The sequence below is a fragment of the Hippocampus comes genome, unplaced genomic scaffold (assembly GCF_001891065.2).
Source record: "Hippocampus comes isolate QL1 unplaced genomic scaffold, H_comes_QL1_v1.1 scaffold275, whole genome shotgun sequence".
Lineage (NCBI taxonomy): Eukaryota > Metazoa > Chordata > Actinopteri > Syngnathiformes > Syngnathidae > Hippocampus > Hippocampus comes.
Window position 1 is genome coordinate 936,615 of NW_017804971.1, and position 21,064 is coordinate 957,678.

At 42.0% G+C, this 21,064-nt stretch overlaps 1 protein-coding gene across 2 annotated transcripts; it reads right to left on the reverse strand.

Moving 5' to 3' along the window:
* Window positions 1–2,327: 2,327 nt before the first annotated feature.
* zdhhc7 (zDHHC palmitoyltransferase 7) lies at window positions 2,328–10,546 on the reverse strand. 2 transcript variants are annotated; one of them, XM_019891037.1, is made up of 8 exons: window positions 10,376–10,545; window positions 9,390–9,490; window positions 5,344–5,696; window positions 5,036–5,160; window positions 4,860–4,956; window positions 4,658–4,739; window positions 4,301–4,431; window positions 2,328–3,765 (listed from the first exon to the last, which is right to left on the reverse strand). In XM_019891037.1, the coding sequence occupies exons 3-8, from the start codon at window positions 5,686–5,688 to the stop codon at window positions 3,583–3,585; spliced, it is 963 nt and encodes a 320-aa protein (XP_019746596.1). In that variant the 5' UTR covers window positions 5,689–5,696; window positions 9,390–9,490; window positions 10,376–10,545; the 3' UTR covers window positions 2,328–3,582. The 2 variants fall into 2 exon arrangements, with proteins under 2 accessions (XP_019746596.1, XP_019746607.1); XM_019891048.1 differs by lacking the exon at window positions 9,390–9,490 and having other exon boundaries at window positions 10,376–10,546.
* Between the last annotated feature and the right edge of the window lie 10,518 nt (window positions 10,547–21,064).

A 21,064-nucleotide genomic window follows, 5' to 3' on the forward strand; every position in this document is an offset into this window, starting at 1 on the left:
TATATATATATATATACACACACACACACACACACACACGCACACACGCACGCGCGCACACGCATACACACACACGTCAAAATATTACTTCGGCCATTATTTTAAGGTCACGATGTTTTCATCATCAGCGTAGTCATCACACAGCACCGTCCTACTGGATACAGCCATTTGCTTATTCTCAGCCAAAACCATCTACTACTTGACAAGCTCAGTATAAGATAAACATGCTGATGTTCTAACATTCACGTCTGTTTAAACTGTTTCATTGGAAATTGTGAGATTTTATTTATTTATTTTAAACAAAGCTGTTCAAATTGGGCAGAAACTTTTTCCTGAGCGGGATTGTGAGTATTAATGAGCTGAATGTTTTGGGGAGTTTTATAACAGTTCCTCTGAGGTTGTATTTGTTGTCGGAATTGCATTGTAGGTCGAATCATATGCTCTTGTGGGCCCTCCATTGTTTAATGTCATTCATCTTGCAGCCAAAAAGTGATAGTGGATACATAGACTCGACTCATGCTTAGCTGGCCTTCATTCCCATTTAAGTTACACCACATTGTGCCTGATACTTTTAAGAGATGTCCTGAATAATTGCAAAACATTGACCGAAAAACTCTATGACTGCATCATATCAGAACAAAATGGTTGCACGCACAATAAGAGAAATGAGGTCTGCACGAATAAAACTCCCCTGATAGTAGTTTGTTCTGTGTGCCAGTGTTTTACATTCGTCGCACAGCATCTATATAGCAAACCATTTATAGTGTAAACAACGAGGAAGACTCCTTCCCCTGCCAACCACAGTGGAGAACCAAGTCCAGCACATGGAGAAAAAGTAACTTCTGGTTATGACAATACTTTAATGAGTGCCTTAAAAATCTTAACTCAAGCCATACTTATCCAGTACAAAAAAAGTCCTATTAGTTCATGGGGGGACAAATAAAATGAGGGGAAAGCATCATTCATGAGTAGCTAGCAATTCACTTGACAGGATGATGTTGAAAGGCATTAAGGATGGAAAACTTTATACGATCATAAACAGGACTTGTTCTTGAGGGAAGATTCTCTCAGTACAACGGGGAATAAACTTTATTCGGCGTCGTGTCTGAGTGACACAATCCAATTACGTCACTGTAAGGTACAAGGATTATAAATACAATCACCAATAATAATAATCACCCCTTGTTGATTCTGCTAACCTAGTGAAGGAATCCATGTTGTCATCTTTCTATAATAATGGCCTAGTTTTTTTTTCCCCAGAAAACACAAAAACAATATATTTCTAAATATCCATCCATTTGTGCCATATCATGTGGAAATTATATTTTATATTTATATATATATATATATATATATACACAATATTGCGATATTGCCATTATTGTTACATCCCTACTGGTTGCCTTTTATTTCACATTCCATTCATGACTAAAAATGTGATTTGTACACCAGAATGAAGTAATGTTATTTTTTTTCCCAACAGATCAGGCAAAGTTCACTATCATCATTCTAGAGCAAATAATCTTCATGATCAAAACTCCTCCAGTAAGGCTAACACTATCTCCATGAGAGGGATTCCAGAATCTACAACACCTAGTCCTTTGCTGCACACTTCTCCTCGAGTGTCCTCATCATCGAGGGACAGTCATCCCCCAAAGGTTCCTCCTCGACCACCCAGGAGAGAAAGTCCGAGCCCTAACCGCAAGGCCAATACCTCTTGCACTGAGACAAGACATTCCAAAGGTCCTACAAGTGGACATGGTCTCGTGCCTGAGAAACGAAACGAACATTGCATCAGCAATTCTCTCATCAGTTCATCAACCCGGCATCATGGTTCAGATCAGCACAAAACCAAAGACAGAGAAAAACAATGTCAGAAACGATTTGATACCACAGACAAGAAGTATGGAACTAGTTCAGCTCCTCGAAGGGACCGATATTCTGTTGAGAAAGATAGACCTCATAAATCCGACAAAGACACCGGAAGAAGATATGAATCCAGGATATGTAAAACCAGAGACAACAAAAATGTCGATGGATATCACAGATCAGAGAGGAGTAAAAGTCCTCCATTCGAAAAATCACATGCTATAGGTTCCTCAGATGCCTATAAAGCGAGAACTGGAAAATGGTTGCACGCACAATAAGAGAAATGAGGTCTGCACGAATAAAACTCCCCTGATAGTAGTTTGTTCTGTGTGCCAGTGTTTTACATTCGTCGCACAGCATCTATATAGCAAACCATTTATAGTGTAAACAACGAGGAAGACTCCTTCCCCTGCCAACCACAGTGGAGAACCAAGTCCAGCACATGGAGAAAAAGTAACTTCTGGTTATGACAATACTTTAATGAGTGCCTTAAAAATCTTAACTCAAGCCATACTTATCCAGTACAAAAAAAGTCCTATTAGTTCATGGGGGGACAAATAAAATGAGGGGAAAGCATCATTCATGAGTAGCTAGCAATTCACTTGACAGGATGATGTTGAAAGGCATTAAGTGTTCTAAAAATCAGTGGAAAATGTTTGCTTGTTTCCAGGCTTGATACTTCGGGACAAATGGGAGATTCGAGTACGTTGAACGTGCTAAGCATACGCAGTGTTGCAGTTCAACAGTGTGGCTCTTGCCAACGACTTTGTGTGGGTCCCTCCTCCACGACATGACAGCACATGATAGACGAGCACGATGCAAAGCCACCGCATTCCAAAAGTTTGCTGTCGCAGGGAGCTTGCAAAGCTTTCTGAAATGCTGTCAGCTCTTCTGCACGAACACGACCTTTCTGGTTTCCACAAGAGGGAGCCACTTGGACAGCAGCTGGGGGATGCTGGTCCTCTTGAGCCATTGTCAGGCAATAGAGCAGCATATATAAAGTCAAACTCGGTTCAGGTAAGATGAAACTTGACTCCCCCCAAAAATTGTCTCCGGTGAGTCAGGTATACAATGATAGATATTCATTAAAAAACACATTGTTTATGGTCTGGCCCAAGTAACAACCCAGAGATAAATAATGACGCTGAACATTAAACATGGCAAAAAGCCATTCATCCCTGTGGAAGAAGAAAGAGGCTTGTTACTGACAATCTGGTCCTCCTTTTGTCTGGAGAGGCTGAGGCTGATTGCACACATGCAAATCAAAGCAGTACACTTGCACTTGTTGTGCGTCTGGTGTGCTGGACTCGCTCAAGTGTCGTATGAGTAGTTGGTGTCCTTTGTGTGGCTCCTCCATTAAAATCTGCAATAACGCTGCTCGCCCCCAATGTCCAATATTTACTTTGAATCTCATCAGCATCGCCCAAAAAACAAACAAACAAAAAAAAAGGGAAGCTGTGTGCGACAAGAGCAGGAGTTGATGGCCTCACAAAGGAATAAAAGACTCACTAAGAGTTATTTACTGCATGCGTCACCACACAAACCAAAAATCTTCCAGCAGTAAGTTGGTGAGTATGGCCAGGCAGTGGAGGTGGCTGAAGTCCTGCAGTCCCACTGGAGCACCTTGTGACCCACACAGGAAAGCCATCCCCAGGTGAGCTCACGTCCATCCCATCGCCTTCTTTAGAGTCTCATGACAGTAGCACACTTCCCTCAGACGGAAAACTCGGACCCAGGGCGGCGAGCTTGGGTCAAGCGCTTCAAGCGACGCAGATGCAGCCCCGTGAACGGGTTGCACCACAGCAGGGAAGGGGGACCGCCAAACACGGCTTTCATGCCGTCCCATCTGGTGCGACGCTCCCAGGTGGGCTTCTCGTTTTTAAGACGTTCAATCTCCTGCAAGACGCCCACACATGCTTTTTGAATGAAATGCTCATCAAACGATACGGATATGTGGATCATGGTGACACAAAGGATGGGCATAACAACTGTTAAACATTTAGTTGATTGCATGGAATTGATTGTTGAAGAAATGGAGTTCACTTTGACAAAAACCATCCTCGCCACAAATATACTGTTATTGTCCACTACGGGAAGTTGAGTACAATCCATTCTATGACAAATTGGAATTCAATTTAAGCCACCAATTTAACAAACCACATGAACAAGGAATGGCGCTGTTGGATTACAAAGGAATAAATACCCCTCTGTGTTGTGAATGCTTTTAGTTTCTTTTCATTGCATTCTAACGAAGGCATTTTCTGTTGCCCAATCACTAAACAGCAGCCACATAAGCAAAGCCTACTGCAGTTAAGAGAGAGTAGTACAGGGTACAGCTCCAAAATCAACGATCCAGCTTAGCTGGAAACAATGGGTTCACATTATAAAGGCATGCGCCCAAGTGCTCGCATGGTACGTGGTGGATACTGACCGTCTCGTCGTTGCAGATGGAGTGGATCTGCGTACCGAACATGACAGCAGTGAAAGTGAGGAAGAGGATGGCTTCGAGACAGAGGAAAATCAGTAGTAGCACAGAAACCCCGGGAGAGAATTCGCTGCACTCTGCGATGGATCAGACAAAAAAAAAAATGCTTTTAATGCTCCCTACAACAACAGTCAGATCCTCAAGCCTTTTTTTTCACCGTTTTCCTCTAAAGACAGTGGCACCATTTTGTGATCACTGTTGCGCAATGGCAACATAACACAAGATAACATAACATGTTTGCCTTCAGGTTATGACCCCCCCCCCACACCCCAGTTAAATGACAGAGAAATGGGGGGCACTTACCATTCCACTGCACTTTAATACACGTGAAAAAGTGCATACCACTGAGGCCAAGTGCATGAGCGGAAATCAACGCAATGTACATCTGAGGAGAAAGCCACCAGTTAATTAATTTATCCATTGGAAGTTTTTAAATACATATTTGCGCTTGCTAAGGAATCCATTGTCAGTGAATGGACTCCCTTTAGTTCATTAGTGCACTTACAGTGAAAAGGACAAAGAATCTCTGATTCTTTTCTCCTACACAGTTATTGACCCAGGGACAGTGATGATCCATCTTCCGGATGCATCTTTTACAAATACTGCAAGCCGGTGACAGAAGATAGTGATGAACGATGCAGTGGATGCTGATTTACAAGTTAAGTGTTCTAGTGGACAGACCTGCAGTGGTGCGCTCTTTCAGGCTTGATGCTGCAGCACTTTGGGCACTTGTAGATGACCTCACCAGGTTTTAGCTGCAAGCTCTCCATGTACTCCTTGGTCGCATTGCCTTTTGGAACTGCACCCTATAGAATCAACAGGCAGATCAATCACCAACCTGATGGGTACTCAGTGGAGCACAGACTTTCCCAATGCCCAAGTATTACCAAAAGAGTAAGAAAATTATTGTGGAGGACCATATTTTGTGGTTTCTGTTTCTGATTTACAAATCATGTGCACTTCCATATACTCACACATCGTCTACTTACCGGATCCGACAACATGGTGCGCAGGTGTGAAGCCAGAGCGAGCACGGCGAGGGCATTGAAGGTGGCGCCGTTAAGCAAAGAATACCAGAAGTTCTTGGCGGGTAGCAGCATGACAAAGTTGACAACAAATTCAGCATAGAGCACCAGGAACCAGGTCATGCCGGCGCACACCATGCCGCAGCTGTCCTGGATGAACCACAGCGTGCGGTTCCCGGCTGTGTGGTCAGTGTGGGTGCCGCCAACCATCACTCCGGCTGCCAGGCTGCCTGACTCGACGTCGCTACCCGCTGACAGCAATGGGTGGTGCTGCTCCATATCTCGCAGCCGGTGGTTTGAAGAGTGCATCCTGGACTCTGGAGGGCAACAAATTGCCTTGCATTAATATCATCTGCTAGAAATGCATGATTGTAGACTGCTCTAATGCATCCCCTCTAATTCCATGTAGTAGGGAATTTTGTGTCAAACCAACCAAAAGTGATAGTGGTCTCACGTAAGCAAAGGTTCTTTGACATTAACGGTGGCCTGATTTCCCGGGCCCACAACTGTATCGGGCCACCCAAAATACACTGACACTGGCCTGACTGGGCCAGTGCACATTACTTCATAAATAGGATTACATCAAAACGTTCTTGCCTTTATAATATTTATTTGTCAATATTTTGACTTTTATGTGATCAATGCAGAATTTATTCGGCTGCCATCATCAGGAGTTACATTCTCAATAAAGACTAGTGAGCCTGCTCCAGAAGCAGAACTGCAAGCGCAAGCCACGAGATTACCGCCAACAATGGTTCACAGACGGGCTTGTGTGTTTTGGACCAGATTGGATTTTGCAAAGGACAGAGATGAGCCACAAAAGTTTTTACGGACTAATGAGACTGAAGTGATGCAAAAGCCAGCGTATGGAGAAAGAAAGGATCATCTTATGATCTAAAACACATGCTCAACTGTGAAACATGGTGGAGGTAATGTCACATCTTGGGATTGCACGGCTGCGTCTAGAACAGGCTTACTAGCCTTTATTGATGATTTACCATGAAATAAAAGCTGGACTTCTGAACTTTTGTCTGATCCTTTTTTTTTTAATCTTAAACCAAAATGTCTTCAGTGTAATCCACAGATTTCAGCCTGTCAGCAGAAATTATTCTCTGATTTCTATAGTCATTCATGAAAGGAGGCCAGTTATCTTTTGTTATTTACAAACATCTGCCTTTACTTTGCAAAACGATGATGGAATCAGCACCGGAATCAATAAACCGCTAAAAATGAGTAAAACAAAACATGATATGACAAATCCTTGAATTAATGGACAATAAATGAGTGCCTCGCTCTACTTGTAATAAGCAATTTTTGACAGTTTACTGGGGTCAAAAATTTATCCATTAACAAGAAAATTATCCTCTAAGCATCTCAATTTCTCTGATCTTATACTTTCGTCAACAGCATTTAAACACTTCCATTGTCTTAAAAACACACGCTGTGCTTCACAGGTTGTTTTTGTTTGGCCACCTTCACTCAATGTACCGACCCTGTGATGAAGTTAAAATTCTTCCAAAATGCCCAGAGAGTCTTTGGGAAGGTTGTCATCCTCAGGTGCAATGATTGATGATGAACACACTTCAATATGCGTTATGGGGATTCATCACTCAAGAGTGGCCTCGGTTAGTCATCTTGCTAAAAATGTGGATCACAATTTTATGGCCGATTCTCCAAAGTACCCCCGCGTGCTTGTGGCTGTACAGGGGGACAGAAAACAACAAAGGTTTCCTCTTGTATGAATAAAGCATGTCCAGGTTGCAACAGAACATTCAGGTTCGACTCCACAAACCATGCTGGTAGTTTCAAGATCAATCAATGGACCTCTTTGTAAGTGATCCTGCAGCAGAAGTGCATGCGGCGCTAATGATCCTTGTTCCTTTCTGCTGTCTTACAGCATTCACTGAGATTCACTGAGACAAAGCCAACAAAGCCAACACAACATTGGCAGAGCGAATAACCCGAAGCCTTCTCTGACCAACTTAGCAGAATAAAATCAGCGGTCTATTCCCATTGTCTCAAAGGGTTTATTAGGTTACAGCTACAGACTGCTTTTAAGCCCTTCTTTGCTTTCACCTTGTATCAATATCAACAGAGCTTCTTTCCATAAAACACCCACTTTAATCTGAGACCCCTCCAACCACTGGCCATGACGCTTGGGGGGGGGGGTTTGGGGTTCAATGCAGCACAGTAGAAGCTCCAAATACAAACACCTTTACATTACACTGAGGTATGCATTAAGTCAGGTGCACAAATATTGGGACATTGTCACAATTCTCATCGTTTTGCTTTCCACACACCACAGCAGTGGATTTGAAATGAAGTAGACAAGGTTTTCCTAGAATGGCAGACTTTCAACTTTAATTTGAGGGCATTTCCATTCTAATCAGGTGAATGGTGTAGGAAGGGATGGAAAGTAATAGGACAAATGGCTACTCAGCTGTTCCACGGCCAGGTGTGTGTTACTCCCTCATGATCACATTTACAAGGAGTAGATAAAAAGTCTTGAGTTCTTTTCGAGGGTGCTAATTGCGTTGGGAATCTGTTGTTGTAAAGTCTCAATAAAAGTTCCAAAGAACTCTGAATATCACTGGAGCAGGCCATCATTACGATGTAAATAAATTAAAAATCAAAACAAACCTATCAGAGTGAGAGCAAAAACATTCAGTTTGGCAAAATCCATTCTTAGGGAAAAAAAAAAAAAAAAACGCAACAGTGAGCTCAGCACCAACAAAAGACCCGGAAGACAACGGAAAACAACTGAGGTGAATGACCAAGGTGAAGAAAAACCCCTTTACAACAGCTGGCCGGATCAAGAAATATCTTCAGGAGGTTTCAATACAACAATCAAGGACTGCAATTGTTTTTCCTTGTATTTTTATTCTGAAATATTTTGGGCAATATTATCTGCTCATATTCAACCAAATACTTCAGAACACGGCGCTTCACTGTGCTGATGGACCCAAAAACATACGGTAAAAGAAACCCAACATTTTTTTTTTTTTTAAAGGCAAAGAAGTGGAATATTGTACAATGGCCAAGTTAATGATCTGACGTGAATCCAATTGAGTGTATGGACAACTGTTGGCTCTGTTAAGACATGTTTAGCACTGGTAACCAAACTGTTTTTCTGCTTGATAGGACTGTCAACTGATGCAGCTATTTAACAGCTTTTGTGAACAAAGGATGTAGATATTATGCATCAAGTACATTGGCTTGTGCTTTTTGATAAGCACTGAAGTGAGGACCCAATGACACTTAACAAGATAATGCAAATCCATGTATTGTTGCAAGAAAAAGCATCTACAAACCCTTGGAATCACCCGGACCCACACACAAATTGGCCACAAAATGTGACAAGATTCTCATTCAAGCCACAACATGATAAAAAACAAAGTGTCCAAGATCAACACCAAACAAACAACTACATGCTGCCACTTGACATACCATGTGCAATTCCCTATGAACTGCTCGTAGTCAGCAAACATAGATTTCAATTAGTGAGATGACATTGGTGGTGTTGATTCAAATAGACCTGCCCTGTTGAAAAAATATATATAATAAATAAATGTTTATTTCACTTTTCTAGTTAGCCTCAGACCGGCTAGCTGCCATACTATTGTTCACCATTAGTGATTGATTTAATATTATTGTTGTGTGAGAGTTACTGTTTAAGAAAGTGTGAAGTGCATCAGCAAAACAACATTCATTACATGTCATCTTCCCAGTTAAGAGTGTTTAAAGGTTATGAAGTACTGATATTAGAATGGTATCTTAGAAATGACAGCTAATCTATCCATCCATCCATGTGTATGTGCTTAGCGGAAGTCTCGAAATGGCTGTTAGCAGTGAATTTGAGTGTTGAGGAAACGTGTCATCATCATTTCCACATTCAGGTTCCTCCTGCTTGGCACTGACTGCCGAACGCAAGGAATGCCACTCTTCAAGCTTTGACAGAGCAGATACGCTAACATGGTGGCTAGCAATGACAAAAATTAAGTGTTACCTACCTAGTATGTTGCCTCCTTATAATAACATGCCTTTATGTATGACTTCTGTATGTGATTCGGAATAGGTGTCCAGATGATCAGGAAGATGGAAAAGGAGACCCCTGAAAGATATAAACACAGAAAGGGTTCAATCTGTCTTTAGTAAATATCTTGTTGGGGCCACGGTGAGCTGGAGCCTATCCTAGTGGACTTTCGTGAGAGGCAGGATACACTTCTGGACTTGTCGCTAATCAATCGCAGGGCACTTTCAAACAAATTTTCACACCAAATTAAAAAAAAAAAAAAAAATTGGGCCAACATGCATGTTTTTGCAATGTGGGAGGAAGATAGAAGACCAGCAAAAAAACAAAAGATTACTCCATAAATCTTGACCACGCTGCCATGGTTAAAACATGGCAATTAACACACGAAAGGTAACGTTGGATGTACAGCATATTCGCATTGTTCAACGCTCACTTCTTGTCAGACGTTTATTTCCTTGCAGTCAAATAGCTCAAGTTCGACAAGGAAATTGGCTGACTCGTTTTCCACGCCTATGATGACTATTTGTAACTATTGTGGCACAGACCGTAATCCGTCTTTATGATTTGGACGCCCACAGAACAGAACATCACACCGTACCTTCCATATCACTCAAGCGAAGCAACGCTGAGATTGGAGCCCCTCCCCTCATCGAGAGCGACTAAATCACCATCTTCTCATTTCCCATATTTTCTGAGCAAGTGCCCATCTACGAAAACAAGTGTTGCGTTCCCCACGGTGCGACAGAGTTAGCCGAGTTTACCAACTTGTCTAAATGACAAGTGTTAAGGTCCAGAGTGTAAACAAACCTCCGCCGCGAAATGATAGTTGCTTGACATTCCATATGCTACCGGACAGGTGGCTACATTTCGCTAGCTAACTAGCGAGCTGCCTTGCTAGCCTCACTACTAACCGCAGCATGCGCGCGACGACTGCTCAGAGGGGACATTTTCCCATCGACGTACCTTAATATTGCTGACATCGTCGTTCGGGGACGTCTTCTAAATTCATTCTGAGCGCTTCACAATGGGTGGACTGCAGCTCGGGGATGACTACCGGAGCCGCGGAGGGGGTAGCAACACATCCCATCAACCATTGTCGGAGTTTCCGGGATTCGGTTCCTCTTCGCCAATAACTGAAAGGAGGACAATCTTTGACCCAACAGCGCTACCCGATGGGTTGTGATACAATTGCAAGTGATATACTGTATCTCCGATAGAGAGCGCTATTGGTTTGTGAAAGAGTTCAACACGTCCTATAATAAAGGAAATTAATTGTCAGTGGTTGGAGTAATTATTGCAAATTATTTTCCATTTTTTAATCTGCTTAACCTCACGAGGGTCGCGGGTGTGCTGGAGCGTATCCCAGCTGTCTTCGGGCAATAAGCGGGGGTACACCCTGAACTGGTTGACAGCCAATCGCAGGGCACATATAGACAAACATTCACAGTCACAGTCACACCTCAGGACAATTTAGAATGTTCAATATACCTGCCATGCATATTTTTGGAATGTGGGAGGAAAGTGGGGTACCCAGAGAAAACCCACGCAGGCATGAGGAGAAAATGCAAACACCACACAGGAAGGCCTGGGCCTGGAATCAAACCCTTCACCTCTGCATTGTGATGTCGACACACTAAACAGCATCACCGGGCCGCTTGTAGCAATGCAACTATTGAAAATATGTTTTGTCAAAAATTATGTTTCTTAGGTAGGGAAATGTTTTTTATTTTATTCCACTAAAAACGACAACCTTTACTCCTCACAATTTATCCTTGTAACATGACAGATTCTCTTCTTTAACATATATTAATAATTACTTTCTGAATGTTTTATCTTGATTGAGTAGAATTATCTTTCTCTCCTTCGTTCGAATTAGTTCCAATACAAAAAATGTTAGAAGAAAAAATGTTTCTGTTTTCATGGATAATAACGATCAGTTTCAATTAGTACTGTCTGAGAGGTATTCGTTTGAGAATATGTTTGTATTATTGTGACGTATGTAGTGTATAACTGCACTCCATCACACAGACAGTTCCCAAAATGACCAGATTGATGTTTAAAAGGAAGATATACTTGGTCAGGTCAAGTACATAATGGATCATTTGAGCTATTTTTGCTGATGTTTTCCTGGCATTACTACTAAATGTCAACACTTATAGCTCATATGAAACTTAGACTCTGAAACGTCACAAAATGAAGCGAGAGTGCATTAAAGTGTCACTGTGCCACCCTTCAGAACACACCCTTCACACCCTGTTCTGACTACTGATCCAGTCAGTGATGCAACCACCTGAAGCAGACCTTTTGCAAATTCCATGCATGGTCTTGGGGACAGATGCCCTGCAGCAGCACCACCTGCCAGGAAGCGGCAGGACCTTCCTAGAAGGAGCCTCCGCCGTCACGTGTTTCCCGGGAGTGGATTACTATGAGGCCCAACGAGACAAAGCGGATTGCCCCACCTGCGACCCCTCCCAGGCCCGTCTGCCGCTGCGCAGTGGCGACCTGCAACTTCATTCCGGCCCTGCTCCAGAGCCAATATCAGCTGTCTAGTTTTAGAGAGAGGCACAGAGAAATACCACAGCAATCCTCTCAAGCAGATTAAAGGCTGAATCAAGGGACTGAAGCCCTTTCCATTATCCGGACTGACACACACACACACACACACACACACACACACACACACACACCCACACACACACACACACACACACACAGTCTCGCTGCTAAATGAACATCTGACTGGCAAGTCAAAGCAGAAGCGACAGGCTACTATAGATGAACTTTCCAGCTTCCCTGAGCCATCTCATACCCGCACTTGATTTACTCTTCAAACACCCATTTAAAAGAAGACACAACATTCAAATCAAAATTTGTATTGATTTAGATTGTTCACTTAAATGTCTAACACACACTAAAAAGAAAAGTATAAAAAAATGGACATTTCAAAAATATGAACATACACAGTCAATTATGAAAGAAAAAATATGACGGTCCAAATAAAAATCATACATTACAGTGCAATGATTACATCCACATAGTCTTAATGTTCCAAAACTAAAGTTGTAATCTCATTTTGTTTTATATAATGAGAACAAGAACTCTTAATGTCACAACTTTATTCTTGTCTATCAGCATTACATTCTAAACAGTGTATTTTCCTCGTGTAGTGTTGTAATAGCTTCATTTACAACTTTCATGTATTCTTGTAATTCAACATGTTTCCACATAAAATTTTGTCTTTGAAAATGTTATATTCACAGTTAGGTTTGGTTCCTGTCAACCACTAACTGGCCGCCCCTGTTCGTGAATTATCAAGTTCTGTGAGTAATTGACAGTCCCAATAATGATTATAATTGGCCATACAGTATTGAGAGTGTAACCCAGGCATAAATATAGTACATCCAAAAATAAAATGGCATTTCAAAGTCTTTCAAATATCTTCAAAGATTGCGTTACCCGTAAAAATACAGTACAGCCAAGAGCGTTTTTACAAAAATAATACAATTCAGTTATGCCCGACACTGTCAAAGAGATATTAATGTAATATAACGATGTTTGTCATGGTTATGGTTGTACTTTGCAGTGGTGTACGACTGCACCACATTACACTGAGAGCTGTTCGAACATAAACATTGTTAACTTTGCTAAAGCAGAGGCAGCGCTTTTATTGGATCTCATGGGATTGTGCCATTGGTCAGAATTACTCTGTGGCTTGTGTAGCTATAAACTTGCATGAGAGTCAGCAGAAAGCAGCACATTTTGATTCCACATTTCGATGCAATCAGAGGCCTTGCATGTGATTAAATAATGAATGCTAAGTGCTCTTGTAACAAATGAAATCGGTCTCACGGGGCTCTGTGCTAGGGCATTCCTATTTCGGTGCACCCTTTTGTTGACATTCTGGCTTTTGGAGTGTAATGAAGTGAACGCAAAAGTGGGAGCAGGGAGCGGAGTGGCGGGATGTGCTCCCATGGTCGGCGTGTAATGTTGCTGCAAAAATGAAAAAAAAGACTAGCGTTACATCATCAGAGAGGGTGACCAGCAAAAACACATTTAGAGAAGGAGAGAATGTCGGCATTGAAGATCAAAGCAAAAAAAAAAAAAAAATGTTTGTGGTGTGTATTAAAACCAATCACATAGTCTTGCTTTAGATAAATCTCGTAGATAAGTTTAGCTTAATGTTGACAAACAGCGGAAAATGCCATAGACGCGGGGCAACAGATGAAGACAGATAATATAACAATGCGCAGGCAAGTATTCCTTATCCTCTGTGAAGAACGACCTTATGTCTGTATTATACTGCCCCCAGGTGGCCGAGGCGTATGCACACACACACACACACACACACACACACACACACACACACACACACACACACACACACACACACATGCTAAACACGCTAAACACTCTAAATTTCGATTGCGTAATTACTGTGTGTTTTCATGAAGTGCAATATTATAAAGTGCGATTGTTCTTATTGAAAAATGGATTACAATTTGTTTTCTTTTGGAGGGGGCTGGAACAGATGTATGGCATGCCCACCCGAGTAACAGAAATCCTGAGTAAACCAAGGACTCACCCATATTGATTAAAATACAATTCCTCTATTGGTGCAATTACTATTGCGAAACTATTGTGACAGTTTCCTCTTCTGTTCTGCGTGGCAAAACCATTTACACAACTGAGCTGCATGCGCAGTGTAGTGTTTGGGGAAAAATGTACAATTCATGGTTATCAATTGACTGACATGTTTATACAGCAGAGTGCACCATGCCGGGCCTCACTGCAATTATGATAGGCGTGCAACTTGAGGGGGATGTCTGTTGAAAAATAAACGAGAGAAAGCAGGGTTGTCTTCATTCATTTTTAAACAGTCGGTGTGCCTAGAACAGCAGCAGCCTTCAGATTTTGGACCAGGCATTATGTCAGCTGCGGTAAAACAGAAACACATGTTGGGATGAGAGGAGGAATGGACGGTCTTTGGAGTTAAAACTGTCTGTCTGTCCATATGCCCGTCCGTCCATCCATTAAAAGGCTCTGGCATGCCCAACAATTTGGTGACAGAAAGTACACTCGACCTAGGACCAGCTAAAAGCACGTCTAAGTTGTGGTGTGGGTGGTGTAACGCGCTTTTGGTGAATTTGATTGAGGCGCTGTCAGAAAAATTCTGCGCTCAGCTGATATGTGTGGCGATCTTCTGTATGGACTCCAGCAAGTCAATTTCTGCTTCTGCAATGTCAAAGTGTGCTGTGTGCACCTTAACCGCACTGATTTTCAAGGAAACGTGGGGGGCCTCTTTCAGTGGCGAGAAAACAAGCTACCTGTGTTCCCTCCTAAAATGATGCATACACCCCGCTGTACCTGCGCCCATCTACGAAAATACCAAAGGAAAGAAAACTCGATCCATGCACACAGTTAGACTGCACTTTGCGCTAGAATTAAGATGGTCACCAAAATAGGGCCCTAAAAGTGCACTTGCTGTAAATAACCAAGAAATTCCAGACAAGCATGGCTGTGAATATTCCATATCATGCATTTATTAATATTTCCTTCCTGGAGCAAAGGAAGTGTTGTCCACAGTAGCAGGAAGGATGACATAGCCCTACATCACAATGCAGTGACCTCTGACTTATCACCAGCTTATCTTTGCTGCGTCCACCTTTGCCAAGCCACCACAAATCCAAGCTCGAAGCCTTTTAGAGGGGGATTTTCAGCCACACTCAATCTCCTTGCTCTGCTAAAAGTACGAGAGGCAAACAGGGCAACGGCCAAAGACCTTTTAGCCATGATCTCTCACTGCATGTTTGGACGCAAAAAAAAAACTCAAGCACATTAAAATTGAAAGAATACAGCCTGAAAGTTCAGTACAGCTGCGCTCTAATTAAGTGTAGTGCAGCCACATGATTGAAGCCGCTGTGCTTTGACAGCGTACTGGACTTAATACACTTTTTTTTTCACTGATTTGTTCTATGTTTTAGTAGTCATGACTACATCAGGTGTGAGGGGCTCCATTTAAAAAAAAAACAAATCCTCACAATATAATGATAATAATAAAGAGTTTGATTACAACACTGCAATAGATGGCCCGATGAGCAAATGTCAAGCATAATTGATTTATGACAATGCATTGATTTATGACACCCATATGCTACCCAATACAACAATAAAACTCAAGATCAAAAAGTAGAATGATTTAGGAAATTTCAAATAAAATTATTGAGGAAATGACATCAGGATGTTAAGACCTTCCAGGCGTGCCATTTTACTGTATTATTGGGGCTTTTTATCATTCCACCATTTGATCTTTGGACAACATTGGTCTTAAAATGCAGGCACAGTCCATTCCCTTTATGGTTTCATGGGGATAGTCATAAACCATTCCAACACTTCATCTCAGAATGTATTGCATGGAAGTAGGGAGCCATCAGAGGTGAGTACTATCTTGTTTCCTCTAGTTGTAGAAAGACCCTAAGAGTAGGTCATAAATCAGTCACTTCTTGACATAAACTACCCTGTCAATGTAGTATATGTTTGTGTGCCTTGTGGGGTTCAAGGAAAGGACAACTGTGCACACAGGTCAGACAATGTTTCGGAGCACATTGTACTCCCCCCATCACTTTCCACAGTCTGCAAAACTCCTTTGGCTTTTCTCAAGTTTACCTTGTGAAAGGATTAATGCTAAGCCTTGACCCAGCAGATGCCACAGATCCTTCTGTCTCAATTTACTGTAGCATAGAAAGGATGCCAACATACCCTTTTGCACTCTGAAGAGTCTTCCCATTCTTTGAAAGAGATAGAAACCAGTATTGGGCAGATTTAATTCGGAAGGAACATATTTTAATCGACTACTTTATCGATCGGGTTTGGTTTATATCAACGGGTAGGGAACCTTTTTTTTTTTTTTGCCACGCCAGTCCTCTCATGGTTATACTAAATTCATAAACCAATGTGGTGCAGTGGCTAAACAAATGTTTGATGTAACATACATTACATTGCCAAAAGTGTGGACGTAATGGATATTGCGGTCTTAATCCTGATTGTTTGACATGATGTCAGTTGGCCCGTTACTGATTTAACCACCTTAATTATTCTGGGAAGGCTTTCCACAAGTTAAGGTAATTTGTTTATGGGAATTTCAGACGTCCTAACTCTCAGGGTTCTAATATTCGTAGGCTGTAAAGTTGCGCTCAAATGTAAAAACTGGCATATCCTTATTTTCAAGGTGATTAGGCCTTACTTCTTTGAAATTTGGTTCATCTCTTTGCATCGTGCTGGGTGTTCCGGCATGCTGAGGGCCTGTCCTTTGACATGTCAGTTTGGTGGTTCAAAGCAGACTAAAGGCGGTCTCGAGTGCCCACGTTACATCCATTTTTAGCACTAGTCTGCAAAGGATGGATGGGTGGACAGATACTGTAGACTCAAACTCTTTTGATCTAAACTCTACATTTTCTTCCTATTTCCCTTCCGGTTGTAACTCTAAAAAGTGTAGTTGGACGCATGTATACAGCTCATGCAGACTGCCTCAATCAATAAAAAGTTATGATGGCATGTGAGGGCTTTTAAGGTCAGCATTGCTTGGGCTTCAGTGCTGAGAGATGAGACATGAATCCATTTGCATTCACATGCATGTGTGGATGTGTGTGTGCGTGTATGTGTGTGAGAAAGAGTGTGTCATCAAACAAGGCGAAATCCTTCCACAGGGTTGAGGCGCAACTCACAGTTCAAGCCGCTCTTTCGTGCTGCGCCACGTAAGAGACCACACAGAGGAAAAGCTCCCTCCATCAATAATTCAACAAAGACAGACTTGCTCTTTCTCCATAACCGCTGCACCACCCGGCCTGAATCTTCCTCATATTACCACAAATAGATTTCATCTGAGCTCGTCAGAGGAACGTCGCTATTTAACCAAACAGTTGCAAAACCACATAAACCACCTGAATCCTAATCAGATAAATCCCACTTTATTTTTCCTGTTTTGGTTACAGGAGAATAATCCAACTTTAAATACTGGGATTTAGATGGGAAGGCTTGTTGTTTCGCCTAGAAGCTATTATGTAATTTAAACATTAGGCTCCTGATCTTTTGTTTTATCCCAAAGATCACAACAATCTATGTATGTTTTTACAGCCCAAATATCCAATCATCTATTCATTTTCTCTAGCACTTGTTTGTATTGTTGAATGCAAACCATCGTTGTTACTCTGAATTACCAAGACTGGGATGCTCTGAGGTGGCACAGTGGTCGACTGATTAGCACGCCGGCCTCTTCACCTGGGATTCTTCATGGATGCAAACTTGAAGCAAACTTGTGTCATGTCCTGGCCTGCCCTGTCCTCTTTTGACTAACACATCTCATACAAAGTTGACCAAGCTACCACCATTTACAGCTTAAACACTTTATTCCATATGATAAGGAAACACGCCAGGACTGACAGCCTCCATCAAAAGATGCATTTGTGCGCATTATAGTGCTCATCCCAACATCTTTACTCGCTCGCTAATCTGGATTACAGCGAGTGTATCATTTTACAGCATCAGTATCAGTATGTGAAGTTTCATTTTACACCTTTGGACATTGGTAGTTTTGGTCAAGTTTTCTTTAATTTCCAAATTAATTTCAGTCATACATGTCAAATAAACTTAGGCACCAAAAGGCCATTATCATGAAACAAAAATATTTAAAACTTCAGACAGCGGGTAGTAAAATGAAATTGGGGTCATGTTCAGTGAGCAGGGAGCTCAGTATGCCAACACTTCCTAATCGGCTTTAAAATGCGGCGATCTTTGGAGGGTTTTTTTTTTTTTTTTACGTACTGAAAAAATGTGTTGCCATTTTGAAAGGTCACACAAGATGAGAAGCATTAAAAGTGTGTAGTAGACAGATGTCACACAGCAAATACAAATGTTGATGTCATCGCCACGAAAGTGCAGCTCAAATACGGTAAAAGCACGATTCCTGTTTACAAGATAAGGACATGCAGAGCATTTGGTTCAAGGGAGGAGAAAAGGAACTTTCTAGTGTGTGTGTGTGTGTGTGTGTGTGTGTGTGTGTGTGTGTGTGTGTGTGTGTGTGTGTGTGTGTGTGTGTGTGCGTGTGCGTGTGTGTGTGTGCGCGCGTGTGTGTGTCTGTCTGTCTCATGAGGAGCTGCTGTGGGGGAGACAATGCGGGAGCTCTTATTGAGTGATGTGATGAGGTTGTATCCGCCCTGTGACATATGCAGATGACCTTACAATCATGGTGCTCCTGATGGGAAACATGTCTCTCATGACACTGCAGAGGGACAAAGCCAATTTTATTTGGGTCTCAGTGGCAGAGTGTTTCAATAGTGTATGAGCGAATAATTCTACAGTAGTGTGTGTGAGAATGTTTCAGGGAGAGTGTGTGCGCAAGGGCTTTATTAATGTGAATGTGAGGGTGTTACAGTAGTGTCCATGAGCAAATAATTTTTCAGTAGTGCGTGTGACTGAGAGAGAGCGAGAATACTTTCTCAGGAGTGTGTGAGAGCATTTCAATAGTGTGTGAGTTTCAGCAGTGTGTATCAGGGTAGTTTTAGTAATTTTTATGAACAAATGTTTTTCAGCTATACGTGAGCGTGTTTCAATGATGTGTGTGAGAGTATGTCATTCGTGTGAGACAGCATTTCAGTAGTTTGTGCATAAGTACTTGAGAAGCACATAACAGAATTTTTTTGTTGGAGTTTGTGAGCATGTTTCAAAAGTACCTGTGAGAACGTTTCAGTAAAATCAATGAGTGAATCATTTCTCACGTATGCATGTTAGAGCATTTCGGCAGTAAGTGTGAGAATGTTTGACCTCTTGCATTACAGTCGAAAGTCTCGCCACGGAGCACTTCCTGTCTGTGTAAGAGCAAACCATAATGGGCCTCCGTGCAGGAAATCACACTGATGCGATCAGCATGGAGCAATCGACCAGGCTGCATCTGACTCATCCCCCGCACTCTTCAATCTGAAAAATCGTCTCATTTTATTAACACTGACAATTGCCTTTGCATGGCAGGGCCAGGTGAGGCTGAGAATTACGATCGGAACATACAAACGTGAGAATAACATAATCTAAAGGTGTCCCGCTACCTAATGAAAATATGCCTTTCAATGCATCATCTACCGTGCTGATGTGTTGATTACCTTGGGAAAAATAACCAAAGCCACCCCAGCAAGAGGTTACAGGTTGTCATGGAGACACATTCAAAGCACTGCAGTTGCCACGATCCCAAGCGAAACAACAACAAAAAAATCGAATGCAGGTATTCGTTATGAGTCAGAAGCAAAAACATCTCAGAGGCACTCAGAATTACACTCATTAGCCACTCATTAAACAGTGAGCCGTATCAACAGATAATGATGCTTCAATTGGACTGACAGGCACAGAGGCATAATTACCTATATAAATGTCCTTCATCATAGTCAATTAATATCTTATATGAGCTTTCAGCGTTCATTTTTAAAGTATTTATTTCAGTATTGATGTACATCCATACAGAAGAAGTAATTTACTTTATTATCCAATACTCTGTAACATCGTAGAAAGGGTTCTGTCAGTCGTCATCTGTACCTGTGGGTAAAAAACAAAAAACAAAAAAGGACGTTTCGCTTCTCTCACAGAAGCTTCGTCAGCGGTAGACAACCCTGAAGTCTCCGTGAAGACTCCGGGAAGTTGCTCTGCGCTAAAAGGCTGAGCGTGGCCTGTTAACCTCAATATTGTCGCCCCTTGTGGGCCTGAGCAAACACAATGTTGAAAACACAGGTGAATTTGTCAACAAAATTAGGGACTTAAAAGTAGAGAATGACGAAACAATCGTTTCTTTCGACGTCACAGCCCTGTTCACCTCGGTGCCCACAGCCAGGGCTGTAGAGGCTGTTAGAAGAAAACTTTTAGATGACAAAACGCTAGCTGAAAGAACTAAACTGTTGCCGGAACACATTTGTGAACTGTTAGAAATATGCCTCAACACAACTTACTTCAAATTCAGGGACACGTTTTACCACCAGGTCTTTGGATGTGCCATGGGATCCCCTGTGTCTCCCATTGTGGCCAACTTGTACATGGAAGAATTTGAAAATTTGGCAATGTCTTCATACAAAGGTCCCCCACCAAGCCATTGGTTTAGATATGTGGATGACACCTTTGTCAAAATCAAAACAACGGAAGTTGAGGGATTAACCGAACACATAAATAATCTAGACGACAGCATCAAATTCACCAGAGAAGACGCAAAAGACAACGCACTGGCCTTTTTGGATTGCAAGGTCAGCTTAGAGAACTCTTAAGGTTGAGGTCTACAGAAAACCCACGCACACAGATCAGTATTTGCATTTCAACTCCAATCACCCGCTGCAACACAAGCTAGGTGTAATTAGAACACTTGAACACAGCGAGCCAAATCTCCACCAACACCAAGTCAAGAGAGAGTGAGGTCAAACACATTGAGAAGGCATTGTCAGGGTGTAGCTACCCTAAATGACCTTTGGCAAAGTTAGGAAAATTAAAACAAACAGAGAGGAAACCAACCAACAGAGAGAAAAGAAGAGAAGGGGTGTCTGTGTACCTTATATTGCCGGCCTCTCAGAGAAAATACAAAGAATATTTCTACAACATGATATTCCTGTTTATTTTAAACCGATAAACACA